The 15,818-nt window shown below is 36.5% G+C and overlaps 1 protein-coding gene and 1 long non-coding RNA gene across 7 annotated transcripts in view; one reads left to right on the forward strand and one right to left on the reverse strand.

The window, feature by feature from the left end:
* AADAT (aminoadipate aminotransferase) overlaps window positions 1-15,818 on the forward strand; it is a 32,018-nt gene that overhangs the window by 6,447 nt on the left and 9,753 nt on the right. For all 6 annotated transcript variants that reach the window (XM_023252669.1, XM_023252670.2, XM_023252671.2 and 3 more), the window contains 8 exons: window positions 4,254-4,463; window positions 7,442-7,507; window positions 8,834-8,916; window positions 9,371-9,467; window positions 11,159-11,220; window positions 11,491-11,555; window positions 12,855-12,961; window positions 15,432-15,533. In XM_023252669.1, coding sequence (XP_023108437.1) covers window positions 4,254-4,463; window positions 7,442-7,507; window positions 8,834-8,916; window positions 9,371-9,467; window positions 11,159-11,220; window positions 11,491-11,555; window positions 12,855-12,961; window positions 15,432-15,533 — 792 coding nt within the window. The remainder of the gene's footprint in view (window positions 1-4,253; window positions 4,464-7,441; window positions 7,508-8,833; window positions 8,917-9,370; window positions 9,468-11,158; window positions 11,221-11,490; window positions 11,556-12,854; window positions 12,962-15,431; window positions 15,534-15,818) is intronic.
* LOC111560135 overlaps window positions 6,920-15,818 on the reverse strand; it is a 297,662-nt gene continuing 288,763 nt past the window's right edge. Inside the window, exons 16-17 of the long non-coding RNA XR_006596594.1 lie at window positions 11,332-14,579; window positions 6,920-7,942 (exon numbers count right to left, since the gene is read on the reverse strand). This is a non-coding gene — a long non-coding RNA (uncharacterized LOC111560135). The remainder of the gene's footprint in view (window positions 7,943-11,331; window positions 14,580-15,818) is intronic.

Raw genomic sequence — 15,818 nt, forward strand, 5'->3', positions numbered from 1 at the left:
GAAAAATAAGATAGGAGAATCTTAAATGATATATGTAAAATATGTTAAGCGTACCCTCCACTTTATACATTTCTTTTTACAAAATCTAAATATGTAGATGCTAAAATTAGGTTGTGCAAAATCACGTCCAGCTTTCTTCATGTTTCACTTGAAATGTAACTTCATTTACAAAACCGTATCTTTCCATTACCATCTTTTATTACCGTATGCCTAAGTATAATCATGTTGTATGTCAATTTAACATAACGGTAAGCCAACATGGTATAATTAGGACTTTCCACTCTAGCATTAAATTAATGGGACTATAATATCCAGAATGAGGAAGCTGGTCATCTGGCTGTACTGTGCACTAATCAGAACACACCATTGAGAATTAGGTTTGTTTGGGGCACAATACTTTAGGATAGCCATGGATTGACTTCTGCATGTCCTCAGGTTAACAGAACTGGAATGAAAGGGTGGAAACTACAGGGAAGCTATTTCAACTCAATGTAATAACTTCCTAGCCATGAGCCTCACCTGGCTCCTGACTTCCTAGGGAGGTAAGGTACTTATTGCCCATCACTGAAGATGTTCAAAGTTACTCTGAACTGTCATTTAACACAAGTGTTAGAAAAGTAACTCTAGCTTAAAATAGGGAAATGAATGAGATGACCTTTATGCTCTGTTGATTCTAATATCATGGATTCTCTCTTTTTCGAGTTTAATACCGTCTTTAAAATTAATACATAAAACAATAATATAGTGTTAATGAAAGGCATATTTTCTCAAAACTTCTAAGTAGGGATAAAATTGATACTATAAAAAATGCTTTTCCTATGAACAACCTGAAAAGGAAATTAAGAAAATAATTCCATTTATAATAACAGCCAAAAGAATAAATATCTGAAATTAAATCTAACAAAGGGAGCAAAAGACTGGCACTTATAAACTATAAAACACTGTTGAAAGAAATTAAAGAAGATCCAAATAAATGGAAATACATCACCTATTCATCAATTGGAAGACTTAATACTGTTTAGATGTCAGTAATACCAAAGCAAACTATAGATTCAACATAGTCCCTATCAAATTCCAGTAGCCTTTTTTGCAGAAATAGAAAAGCCAATTCTTAAAATCATATGGGATTGGAAGGAACCCAAATGGCCAAAACAATCTTAAAAAAGAACAAAGTTGGAGGATTCCCACTTCCTGATTTCAAAACCAACTTCAAAGCAACAGTAATCAAAATAGTGTGGTAATGGTATAGGGATAGACATATAGACCAATGGAATAGAATTGAGTCCAGAAATAAACCCACACATCTATGGTCAATTTATTTCAGTAAGGGTACCAAACCATTCAATAGAGAAAGAATAGTCTCTTCCGCATATCATGCTGAGACAACTGGATTTCCACATGGAAAAACAGAAATTGGACCCTGACCTCACACCTTATAAAAATTTAACTCAAAATGTATCAAAGACCTAAGTGGAAGAGCTAAAACTATAAAATCTTAGGAGAAAACATACAGGCAAATCTTCATGACCTTTGGTATGGCACTAAATTCTTAGATATGATACCAAAAACGTAGTCAAAAAGAACAAAAAATAGATAAATTGGACTTAATCAAAAATTAAAAACTTGTGGGGTACCTGGGTGGCTCAGTCAGTTAAGCATCCACCTTCGGCTCAGGTCACAATCTCATGGTTCATGGGTGCGAGCCCCACGTTGGGCTCTGCTGACAGCTCAGAGCCTGAAGCCTGCTTTGGATTTTGTGTCTCCCTGTCTCTCTGCTCCTCCCCTGCTTGTGCTCTGTCTCTCTCTCTGTCTCAAAAATAAACATTAAAAAAAATGTTTTTAATTAAAAGCTTTTGTGTATCAAAGGACATTATGAAGAAAGTGACAAGATAGCCTACAGAATGGGAGAAAATATTTGCAAATCATATATCTGATAAGGACTTAATATCCAGAATATATAAAGACCTCCTGCAACTCAACAACAAAAAAACAAATAACCTAATTTAAAAATGAACAAAGGACTTAAATAGACATCTCTCCAAAGAAGATATACAAGTAGCCAATAAGCACGTGAAAAGTTGCCCACCCTCATTAGTTATTAGAGAAATAGAAATCAAAAACATAGGGAGATACTACCTCACACCTACTAGGACAACTTTTTTTTAATGTAAAATAACAAGTATTGTTGAATATGTGGAGAGATTGGAACCCTTGTACATTGCTTGTGGAAATGTAAATTGGTACAGCCACTGTGGAAAGGTTTGTCAGTTTCTCAAAAAATTAGACGTGGAATTACCATGTGATTGATTAGTTCAAGTCCAAGTATGTACCCAAAAGAACTGAAAACTGGAGCTCAGATAATTGTACACAAATGTTCAGTGCAGCATTATCCATAATGGCGAAAAGGTAGAAGCAACTCAACTGTACATCAACCAGTGAATGGATAAAGTGTGGCATATACATATGATAGAATATTAGTCAGCCATAAAAAGGAACAAAGTTTTAACACATGCTACAAAATGGATAAAACTTGAGAACATTATGCCAACTGAAAGAAGCCAGAGACAAAAGGACAAATATTGTATTACTCCGTTTATATGTTTCTTATATCTAAAATAGGCAGATTTGCAGACACAGAAAGTTAGTGGTTAGCAGGGCCTGGGGATAGGGAGGAATGGAGAGTGACTGATTAATGAGTACAGAGTTTCTGTTTGGAATGATGAAAAAGTTGGGAAATCAATAGTGATGATGGATGTACACATTGTGAATGTGATTAATGCCATGAATTGCACACTTAAATATGGCAAAATTTTTGTTGCATACCTATTTGCCACGATAAAAACTAAAGTAAAATAATTGCTTTTTCTTAATGACTGGATACTAATTAATAATTACTAAACTCCTTATATAATGCTCATGAATGTAAAACCAATGTCTGTGTAAACACATGCACAAATGTTTTCACCTACCCAAGCAGAAGCTGTGTGCCACACTGAGGAAATGTGCAAGTAAGCAATATGTATTTATTTCATGGCCCAATATTAATTTGTTTTATTCATGGTAGATGTGCTTTCTTAGACTAAGAATTTTTATATTTGTCATAAATTTGTCTGGATTATTCCCACTTAGTACATAATTCCACATTTGACTGCTAAGAGTGTTTGCTTATCCTTTGGAAAACTTTATTTTCTGAGAACCTCACTAAATTATTGTTATTTCCTAAGTTTCAATTTTTTTTTATATTCATCCAAGAATAAGACTCCACAAGATTTTTATAAAATTAGGTCTATAAGCAAGGCCGCTACTCGCCATCTCAGGCTTAGCAGTTGGTGAAATGTGAAATACTTGCACATACCCTGGTAAACTGCTGCCCTCCCTGTACCTCCTCATGCCCATCACTACCCTGGCTCCCCTGGCCCCTCCCCTAAGACCACCCTTAACTTCCCATCATACAGAATTAATGCAGGGGGCCTCCAGGACTCTATTCCAGTCAGATACTGTTTCTGATGTTCCCATGCTATATCACCTGTTAAATATTTTGAATATCACCTCTGCTAGTAACTATTTTAGGTATTAGCATAACAGATGCCTTCTGTTTAACTTGGCTTTGTCAAAAAAAAAGCATTCATTAATAAACATCTACTTTATGAACCAGTTCTAACTATAATTATAAAGATAATTCAGTCAGAAGAGGCTAGGTTATGCTGCATAATGAATGACCCCAATCACATTGGCTTATGGCTAGAGAGGTTTATTTCGCTTATATATTCCATGTCCACCGAAAGGCAGCCGCAGCTCTGTTCTATGTCATCTCCATCCAAAGCCCCAAGCTGACAGAAGCAGTCTCTATCTGGGACACTCCCAGTTTCAGAGCAAGGGGAAAAGAGAAATAAAGAACCACAAGCTGGGATTTTAAAGCTTCTGCTTGGAAGAAACATACATCACTTCTGCTCACAATTTATCAGCCAGAGCAAGACATAGGATTGGTCAATCCTGACACAGAAGAGCAAGGAAGTATACTCCTTCCTCTGGAAACTGGCAGGGGATATTGTCGAACAATAATGGAATCTACCCCAGGGCAACGATAAAATGAGAATATACAACATCAACCTTTGTAGCATAGAGCTGAGTGCAGGTTTATATGTTTAAGGGTCTAAATGGTAACATTCTTGGTTAGTATAAGAAGAACCATTGATGACACATTTTGTAATCATGTCTGAACTTGGGCTTTCCTTTTTTTTTGTGCTCAACAGCTAATGCCTCTGGGCTGCAACATTATTAATGTTTCCAGTGATGAATATGGTATTATTCCAGGCTCCCTCAAAGAAGTACTTTCCAAATGGAAGCCAGAAGACTCAAAAAACCCCAAGAGAAACACCCCCAAATTTCTTTACACTGTCCCAAACGGCAACAACCCTACTGGAAACTCATTAACAACTAGCCGCAAGAAGGAAATCTATGAGGTATTTTAAAAGAAGGTGTATGTGGCCATGTTCTTGTTTATTTTCAACGTTTGAGAAGAGTACTGTGCAAGCTCTCTTATTAGCCTCTTGCTTACAAGGAAAATAGCTTTTAATAAAAGGAAGTCCTCTATGCCAAGGGCTCTAATAAATTTAAACACAAGAAATTACTCCATCCTTTGTTAACTATGAGATTTTTCTTTTCCTTTAATAGATTATTTTCATATAAAAGGAAATAGTATTTTTGACCCGATATTAAATTTTAGGAAGTTATTTAATATTTGACTCCAAGTTTGATTTTCATTATTTTATATTTATATTTTCAACTTGTCAATTTTCTTTCCTACTCCTTATCATTTCAGGTTACAAGGAAATTCTTTAAAAATAAAAGTAATGCTCCTTTTGTAAAGTCTCTTTTAGGTAACTGACTATGATGCCGAAGCTTCCACTATAAACATTTTTTTAAAAAATCAAACACAGGGGTGCCTGGGTGGCTCAGTCAGTTAAGTGTCCAACTTCAGCTCAGGTCATGATCTCCTGGTTCATAGTTCAAGCCCCATGTCAGGCTCTGTACTGACAGCTCAGAGCCTGGAGCCTACTTCAGATTCTGTGTCTCCCTCTCTCTCTCTGCCCCTTCCCTAATCTCTCTCTCTCTCTCTCTCTCTCTCTCTCTCTCTCTCTCTCTCTCTCTCTCAAAAATAAATAAACATTAAAAAAAATTTTTTTAGGGGTGTCTGGTGGTGGCTCAGTCGGTTAAGCATCTGACTTCGGCTCAGGTCATAATCTCACAGTTTGTGAGTTCGAGCCCTGCATAGGGCTCTGTGCTAACAGCTCAGAGCCTGGAGCCTCCTTCAGATTCTGTGTCTCCTCCTCTCTCTGCCCCTCCCATGCTCATGCTCTGTCTCTCTCTGTCTCTCAATAATAAATAAATGTTAAAAAAATTTTTTTAATAAATAAAAATTTTAAAAAATTTTAAATATCACACACATACCTAGCTATACAAAAATCTTTGAAAAATAAGAGAAGTATGCCTTTTGTAAAGTCTCTTTTATGTACCTGACTGTGTTCCCTAGATTTTTAGCTACAAATAGCTTTTATTTATTTATTTTTAATATTTTTAATGTTTATTTATTTTTGACAGAGAGAGAGACAGAGCATGAGTGGGGGACGGGCAGAGAGAGAGGAAGACAGAATCTGAAACAGCCTCCAGGCTCTGAGCTGTCAGCACAGAGCTGGACGTGGGGCTTGAACTCACAGACCACGAGATCATGACCTGAGCTGAAGTTGGATGCTCAACCGACTGAGCCACCCAGGTGTCCCAGCTAATAAGTTCCAAATAAGGGGTACCAGGGTGGCTCAGTTGGCTAAGTGTCTGACTTTGGCTCAGGTCATGATTTCACAGTTCATGGGTTTGAGCCCCACATCAGGCTCTGTGCTAACAGCTCAGAGTCTGGAGCCTGTTTCGCATTCTGTGTGTCCCTCTCTCTCTGCTCCTCCCCAGCTCATGCTCTGTCTCTGTCTCAAAAATAAAAATAAATGTAAAAAAAATTTTTTTAAATAAGTACCAAAGTCATATTAAACTGTATAGACTGTACACTGGAATCATAAAGAAAGCTTTCAAACAGTTTCTTTCACTCATTTATATATATATTTTTTGAAGTATTGTCTTATTTTTCACGCATTCCACAGTTCTGTCCTGAGTTCTCTTCTTATTTACGTACTACTCCCAGATAGTCTCATCCAGTTGTATGGCTGTAAATTTCATTCTATATCATAGAAACGCCTTTCCCCTGAACGCCAGACTTCTGTATCCAACTTCTCCATCCAATTTATGTTTCCAACATCCAACATAAGTGTCTAATAGGCATTTCCAACCTACCATGACCTAATAGAACTCTCGATTTAGTGCAGCCACACCCCAACCTCCAAGTCACACCCCTAACATTCTCCATCTCCATAAATAGTGCCACCATAAACAATCACCTTTTATTCTTCTCTTTCCCTTCTCTCCTCTCCCAACCCCCTACATCCAGTTCATCCTGTGGACTCCACCACCAAATGGATCCAAATCCACCTGTTTCTCTCTTCTCCCCTTAGTCCCACCATCTTCCCAGCCACCACCTTCCCTCACTGGTCTGCTAGTATGGTTTCCTCACTGGACCCCTGCTGCATTCCAGTTTTGATCCTCAACCAATTATTCTTCACACAGCAACCAGGCATATATGTCGTTCCCCTGCTGAAATATAAATGTAAAGCCAGTCTCATGGTCTTCCTGTTTACATTCCTCTTGTGACTTCCCCTTGCAATTAAAATCCAAATTCCTTCACCTGCCTCCCAAAGCTATGTGACCTGGTAGTCTCTTCTCAGGCCTTGTCATTTATTATCACCTTCTTGCTGCAGCCCCCTGGCTTTCTTTCCATCCCTTAAACATGTCAAGGTTTTTTTTTTTCTTTTTTTTCCCCCCCCACCCAAGGGCTTTTGGTCTCACTCATCCCTCAGCTTAGAATCTTCCTTGATATTTGCACAACTGGCTCCATCCTGTGATTCTGAGCTCTTGCGTAACCTTGTCAGGCAGGACAGGCTTCCCAATAATTCACTCTGAAATAGCTACCCTATCTCTCTCTCTTCCTCTCTCTTTCTCTCTCTCTCTCTCTGCCCCCACCCCCCACTCAATATCACCCTGCTTAATGTTTTCCCTAGCCCCTAAAACCTCTCATCTGTATTTCTTCTCTTCGTTATGCATGGTCTTATGTATATCATCTTTCCCAGAACTTGGAATGTAAGTTCCATGTGAACGAGAGCCCTCAGTGCCTTGTTCATCCCTCTATCTTCATTATCTACAACAATAAGTACTCAGTAGTTTCTTGGATGGATGGATGGATGGATGGATGGATGGATGGATGGATGGATACAAAGAATTATGATTCCAGTCAGCTTAGACAGTTCTTAAGAATTAAATATATGACTTTGACCTTTTTTAGCTTGCAAGAAAATATGATTTCCTCATAATAGAAGATGATCCTTACTATTTTCTCCAGTTCAACAAGGTAAGTGGTGATATGAATTTATTTCACAATTGGAAGGTAAGTTGTAAGTTATTACACTGATTTGATTTTAGCCTGGCTGCTGAGTCAGAGCTAATCTATCTTTATGTGGAAATTAAATAAAATTATTAGTAATTTGCTACCACTTCAATCTTAAATCTTTCAGTTTTATCACAGAATTGGTATTTCTCATGTCTGGCATTACTGCTCTTTCCAGAAATAGACTTACCTTTAAAATAGTAGCTAGCTCTCTATACCACGCATTTGGGCAAACAGTAAATCAGGGCTGATGGTCTTCTTGAACTCCAAATTCTAGTTCATAGCTTTTTAAACATCATACAAGGGATATGAGGTAGGTTTCATTTGGGATATGAACTAGTTTCTTGGCAGTGGCTGACTAGAATGATGTCTGCAAAGGATTGGGAAGCTGCACCCACACTGAAAGAGAAAGAGGGTCATGCCCAATTAGTGATGTCCATTATGGACATAGGAAAAGGCATTACTGGCAGCATGCCACATATTTTCCATCCCTGTCCTGAAGGCCGGGATTCTACCTGCAGAATAATGGGTTTTTAGATTCTTTTCCACTATACATGCATGCCACTTTTCATGATCATGGTCTCCTAATAGATAGCAGCGGTGGTACAGACTCCCAGTGCCTGATTCTTCAAAATCAAACACTATATTTGCTCTCATGTCTGCAGAGAACATATACTTGCATTCAATGCTCCCTTAAAATCTGCTGGAAAGAAACCAAAACTCTTGATTTTTCTATATAGCTTGCTGAATACCACATCTACCTACCTATTCTTTACCCTCAACATGACCGGGCCCCTTTTCTTGTATGCATCTACATTGAAGTCAATGTTGCAGATTGACTAAATTTCTCATCTTGTTTTCTCTCTCTAGCTGTTCTAAGGATCATTCTCTCTCTAGATAATCCTGACTGCTGCTGGCCCTCTTCATTTTGATCTAATCCAGACAAATTTTTCTTGAATCCTTCCTCAAAATCTGCTGATCCTGGATGTCAACCTTTGAGGCTAGCAGGGCCTATTTGAGGTGTCCCTAAATTCATAATAATAGCATCTTAAGCAAATGAATAAACCCTTCTGTGTGTTTCTGGCAGAAAAGCCATGAAGAAAGACAGGTACTAATAAAAGAACATGCATCTCTGTTTCTTATTCCATTTTAAAGGGTTGAGATTAAGGTAACAGAAAAGATGGCTGTGTTCCTATCCAAACCTGTGCCCTGTCCATTCTCTACACAAAATAATTATACAGTCACTAACAGAGTTCTCAAGCTAACAATACATGTTTTTTCCATTTCAAGTCCTGGGCACCAACATTTCTTTCCATGGACGTTGATGGGCGTGTCATCAGAGCTGACTCTTTTTCAAAAGTCCTCTCCTCTGGGTAAGCCCTTGTGTCTCAACTTATGGCCAGATCTAAAAAAGATAGACTGTACCTGAGTGTCTTTTAGTCCAAATAATTCTCATTTGAGATACTTGTATTCCCCTTACCTTAAAGCATCAGTTTGATTATTAATATATGCCTTTTCTTTCTTTATTCATCTCCAGAAATCAAAGGTATGTGAGCATTAATCTAAAGTTGTAGTGGGACTGGTCAGGTTTTGGGTTTCATATATGAAAGAACACACTTCAAAATACTTGGTCATATTTGCATTGTATCTTTAATGTAGTCTTAAATTTGTATTTTAAATAACAAGTAGTTAGTTTTATTAGAACGTTTTCGTGGTCTAGACCCATTTGTCCCCAGGTTACAACTGTCTTCCTAATGAAGGCAGTAAAGTGACATGTAATATATATTAATACAGGATTGGTATTGCACCTTTTCTCTTTTTGTGCAGGTTGAGACTAGGGTTTATAACTGGTCCAAAACCCTTGATAGAGAGAGTTGTCTTACACACACAAGTTTCAACTATGCACCCCAGCACTTTTACACAGGTAAGAACAATTTCAGAAATAGGTTTTTTTTTTTTAAACAATCAGAATAGAAAATAGATATTAGCAAGTAAGACTGAGTTAAGGTGTCAGGGAGTAAGTCACTGATACTGAATCTCTAGTTCCAATATGGACTGAATTAGAAGATCAGATACCACAGATGTTTACTCTAAAAGGCAAATCAGGAGTGCCTGGGTGTCTCAGTCAGTTTAGTGTCCAACTCTTGCTCTTGGCTCAGGTCATGATCTCATAGTTAGTGGGTTCAAGCCCCACGTCGGGCTCTGCACTGACAGGGTGGAGCCTGCCTGGAATTCTCTCTGCCTCTACCCCACTCATGTACTATCTCTCTCTCTCAAAATAAATAAACTTTTAAAAAATGTTTTTAATAAGTAAAAGGCAAATAAGAATTGAATTGACCTGGTGTTTGCAGTGTAGACCAAACTCCTTGCAGGTCATGGTGTCTTAGTCATCTTGTGTCCCTAGCATCTATCCCAGGAACGCCATAAAAGCTTTGTTGAACTTGAAGAAAATGGAAGTGGCCTTACTGAAGTAATATAACTTTAGCTTCATTGTCTTGGAATCCATATTGAGCACAAGGATTCCAAACCTATTTAGGAACTTCTTGTTTGCCTTCATTGCACATGTGCTAACCTCCCCTAAAGACACTGGTTGTAATGCATTTTAGTTTAATAATAAATAAAGTAAAATTTATTTTGGAGAATGTATAAATTTCCTCATAAGCTTTGAGAAATTGTTGGATCCATCCCTAATGCAATCTTTAGAATCAGTACTTAATCTTAGGTAGAATTGCTACCTAAGAACTCAAAATGAATAGAACGGTATACTTAGACCAGGACACTTGTTTGATATTGTACATTCCATAAAGAACATATCCCCATTTTTATCAAGTTGGGGTTTTTTCCCATATTTTTTGTCCGTGTTATCAACAAAACTTCACTATCCATCTATGGCATTAAAGCTTTCATGTTATATAGAAAAATCACTGAGAACCTTATATAACTTTATATCTACTATATATTTTTTATATTTAGAGAAGCAATATAGTATGGTAATTAATGGCATGGATCTGGAGCTAGACTGTCTAACTTGAATCCAGGCTGTGTCTGTGACCAGCTGTGTGACCCCAGGAAAGTTCACCTAACCCTTGGGCCTTGGTTTCCTCACCAGTAAAGTAGAAATAATAGCCTAATTGGAGTATTATGAAGATTAAATTATCTACATATGTAAATATATTGTAATAGTTTCTGGCATATAGCAATATAAATATTTGTTATTGTCATTGTTATTAATTCACATTTATTTTATTATTTTCTTCTTTTTTAAGCTTTATTTATTTTTGAGGGAGAGACAGAGCATGAGTGGGGGAGGAGCAGAGAGAGGGGATGCAGAATCTGAAGCAGGCTCCAGGCTCTGAGTTGTCAGCACAGAGCTCGACATAGGGCTCAAACTCACAAACGAACTCATGAACCATAAGATCATGGCCTGAGCCGAAGTTGGACGCTTAACCGACTGAGCCACCCAGGCGCCCCTAATTTACATTTATTTTAAATCACTATGTAAAGCTGGTTCAGCTTGTTATATTTTTTTGTGGTTTACAGGTAATCAAGAGTGATTTGCTTTGATGTCACTTTTTAGAGGGTGAACCATGACATTTGTTGTCTTATCTCTTTTAGCTTCTAGTATCACAGCTTCTACACCAATGGGGAGAAGAAGGTTTCCTGGCTCATGTAGAGAGGTATTGCAATTTAGGTTCCAAATTTTACATAGAAATGTAATTCTTTTTATTCATTTTCATTTTTGAATTATTCCAAAATAACGGAGAAAAATGCAGTGGTACAAAGCTTACCAGCAGACAGGTAAACAAACATGCTGTGTTCCCATTTCAAGTATTCAACCTTTTAAACAAGGTGGAAAACAAATTCCTATAGACTGGACTCCAGAGCCTTTGGGTTTCTTCAATCAAGCATGTATTTAACACATGCTTTTCGTTGTTTGTTTCTTCCAGGGTTACTGATTTCTATAGGAAGCAGAAGGATGCATTACTGGCAGCTGCAGACAAATGGTTAAGTGGTGAGTGGAACATATATCCTGTCCTGTGATAGACACTAGCACTTTTATGAGTGGGGAATAAACACCGCATAGTGACTGATAATAAGCCTGGGAGAAAAGAAACAAGAGTCCAGAAGTATTCTTGCCAAGAAATGGTGCCCTGTAAGTAGTCTCAAAAGTAACAATCTCCAAACCCTGGCACTGTTCTACCTATCTCTACATTACCTGTCCGCTGCAAAGAGCTTGTGTTTTAAAGGGAGAAAAAAGGACCTTTTAGTCTAAAAACCCATCAGCAATAACTTAAAGCTAAATGATGCCAATACTCAAAAGGTTTTAGAGTTACTTCAAAATTTCCCGCAAACAGCTGAGGAATTGTCAAACAACAGTATACTCCTTTTCTAATCAGACTGTATAAAAACAAAATAGTACATTCTAAGGCAGTTCTCTCATTACAGATTACTTGCATTCTAATCGTTAACCTCATTTATCTAATATTGTCTATTGCTAATGTGATTGTAGGATGGGTTAGATTTAATTTTCTACTAATGAATTACATGGTTTTAATTACATCATTAAAAAAGCCTTCAGTATGATTAACAATAAACAAAAAAAAAAAAACAGGTCCTTATTTCTGTCATATCTTGTTTCTTGTAAGCTCTTGGCAAATACAGAATTGTCTTTTTGATAAGAGTACTATCCTACCACTTTGTATAATGGAGTTAAAGAAAAGGTTTGATTCAAAAGCGACTTTTAAAAAAAGATAATTAAAATCAAAATAATTATCCTTCCTTCTTGGTTTCTCTATCCTAATACTCAATGAAACTTAAAACCTACAAATGCATGTGGTCTTGAATTTCAGGAACTTCTTTTCATAATTAATTACATTCTGATAAAAACTCTAATCCATTGGACTTCAAAACTATTACATAAAAGATAGGATTTATTGAAGCACTGGAATAATGTAGGAGTTAAGGACTCTCCTAAATATGAAAGAGCCACATTTGGCTTCTGTATGGTTCTAATTACGGGAAGTAGACATAGGCCATAGACTCCTCACACAACCCTAAGACTGACTACAATTAGAAATATATACTCATGTATATATCTCCCTCTCTACCTTCACCACCTCTCTTATTTGTGGAATAAACTCAGAACATCAATTGTCAGGAGTCATAAAATTCTATGTTTAAAAATGCTATCTCTGAAGGAACATTTTTAGAAATACTAGTTGACAGTTACTGCGATTGAATCATTAAGTAACAGATTTGACATCATCAAAACTGGCTTTAGCAGATATTTATTCTCTTCTTTGGTTTGTAGGTTTGGCAGAATGGCATGTTCCTACTGCTGGAATGTTTTTATGGCTTAAAATTAAGGGCATTTATGATGTAAAACAACTGATTGAAGAAAAAGCCATTAAGAAAGAGGTAAAAGGGGAAAAGAGTTGTACTTTTTCTTTAACATGACTTCTTAAAATAAAAGTTGCCCTCCACTCCAACCCATAATATTTTAATATCAGATGTTACCTCCTATCTCTAGATCTCATGTCTCTAGTAATATTATTAAAATCATAATAGATTGTTGAGTCACATAATTATTCTTCTGGTCTACATTAATAATAATATGGTCATCCCAGCTACTGGTTAGTTTAGTAGCTAAGAGCAGAGGGTTTTTTTTTCCTTATTAAGAAAGTAAAGCACACTCATGGAAGCAAACTTGGAAAATACATAAAAGAATAATGAAAATTTTTTAAATAGCCTACCCCAATTTAGTGACCATTTGTAATATATTTTCTTGAAGGGCTTGTCTAAATCTAGTATTTTGGCTGTGCAATTATTTTCCATTGTCAAAATTACACAGAAAAGTTTGTATCTTGTTATTTCCACTTAAAATCAGATTATAAGGACTTCTAGGTTTTTTGTTTTTTGGGTTTTTTTTCCTCATTTTGTACTTAAACCTACTTAGTTATCATTCGGGGGCACTGATTAAGGTGAAAAATCTAAATATTTTCAAAATTTTTACCTAATAAGGTATCTTTTCTCCGTGAATTAATTCTTTTATCACATTTGCCAGTCTTTGTAAACACTAAGATCTGTTTCTAGGATCACTTTTGTCTTGAAGCAGGAAGTACAAGCAAACAGATTGTGTTAATGCTGGCACAGGACCACGCTAGTGCCTGAGACAGGAGGTGGTCTGGACATTGAAAAACTCATGTCCAGAGATTAGACGTGGAAGTCGATTACCTGGACTTCAAGTCAGGCATCCTCTCTAACCATCTTACTTGAGGACAAGGCTCATCTTTATTCATTGTTCTAATCCTACTAATTCTACATACTAAGTACTTAACAAGTACTGACTTATTTCAAAGAAATACATTTTAGTATAATAAACCAGTTTTATGTCTCCTTTGCTTTTCTGCCAATGCCATTATCATCAAGAACATTTGATAAGTGGCTATTTATTTGTATGTATCTCTGAGCTGGGTGCCAAGGATGTAGACCTCAGACTTTCTTGTAGTTTTTTCAGTGTTCTCCATATATCCCATTTATCTTGTTGCATTTAACCTTTTTTTTTTCTAAATAATCTCTAACTTTACGATCTCAACCTTAGCCCAATCCTGGTCATCTTGTAAAGGGATTATGACTACTCCCACCTTCTCTTACAGCCCCTTGCTTGTAATACATCCCCAAACTTTTCCACTATAATGGGAGAAATGATGGTTTTCATTTTATTGTTATTCAAGACACAGAAACCCATCTTCTGCCTTAAAATCTCTTCCCCAAAATGGCCGAAACCATGTCACTCCCAACTCATCTTACTTTAGCAAACAGTGCCCAGATTTTTACCATGTAATAATCCTTTTGAATATCATGATTGTATTAGACAACATTCTCAAAGACTTAATACAATCAAAGTTTATTTCTGACTCACATAAAACTTTTAAAGATGTGATCTGCAGGCAACTCTGTCCAAACAGTGAATCAGAGACTGTAGTTCCTTCCTTCTTGTTGCTCTTCAGTCTTCAACCCATGGATTACACAATGGCTACAAAATGGAAAGAGCATGATGGATCACATGGAGAGATTTTTATGGGGAAGGCCTAGAAATGGCATGCATCCCTTCACATCCATTGGCCAAGATTTGGTCATATGGCCACATATAACTGGAAAGAAGCTGGGGAACAGAATATATTTCTATACCCAGGAAACAGAGGAAATGGAGTTCACAGTCCGTGAGCCAACTGCCATGGTGCTCACATCAAGAATACCACTTGTTCCCAGCACTCTGTCTTGACAAACTTACATAACATTTTTTAGTCATTCACTTCATTAAATTTTTTACCTCCTTTTAGTTCTCCGACCAGACCAGTTTCTTCCCATCTCAAGGCCTTTACACTATCTTCTCCCTAAAATACTCTTCCCCCACTTTTTGCTCGGCCAACAACTACTTATCTTTCAAGTTCCGGCTTAAAAGTTACTTCCAAATTTGATAACTTAAAAATGGTCTTTCATTGTTTGAATTTATATTACTTTTCTAGTTGGTTAAACATTTATTCATGTTTATTACCATTTCTATTTCTTTTATAAGCTGTACTTTGCCCATCAAAGCTCGAATTTTAGTGTTTTTCTTCTTAGTTTCTTTGTATTCTTTATATGGAGAAGAGGTAGCATTTGCCATATTTCTTATAAACATTTTTCCAGTTTGTGTGCTATTTTATTTATTATAGGACATACAGAATTTTTATATAAAATGATTTTTCTCATGATTTTCTTAAGTTTTTTTCAAATGTAAAAAGTCTTTACCCACTCTGAGATTAGATCCACCTGTATTTCCTTTAGTTTTTTTTTGTTTGTTTGTTTTAATGGTTATTCACTTGTTTTCCATAAACTCTCTTAGATATTAATGATTCCTGGAAATGTTTTCTACACTGATACCTCAGCACCTAGCCCTTACTTTAGAGTGTCCTTCTCTTCAGCTTCTCCAGAACAAATGGATATGGTGAGCACAATATTCTTTTCATAATAACACTAGATATCAATTCCACTTTTTTGGTGCTTGTGTTCATTTTGTGAGTTATAACATTATTTAATGTCTTCTTGGGTTTCTCAACAACAGGTATCAGTTAAAAAGTCATGAATTACTATTAAAAGACACACTTTAACAGTCATAAATAGACAAATTCACGAGACCAAGTTGTAGTTAAATTTCCTTGTCTTCGTGAATAGTTTTCAGACTTGCTGAACAGTGTGAGCAGATTATTAACATGTTATGAAGAAAATTTCT

The sequence above is a fragment of the Felis catus genome, chromosome B1, assembly GCF_018350175.1.
Source record: "Felis catus isolate Fca126 chromosome B1, F.catus_Fca126_mat1.0, whole genome shotgun sequence".
Classification (NCBI taxonomy): domain Eukaryota; kingdom Metazoa; phylum Chordata; class Mammalia; order Carnivora; family Felidae; genus Felis; species Felis catus.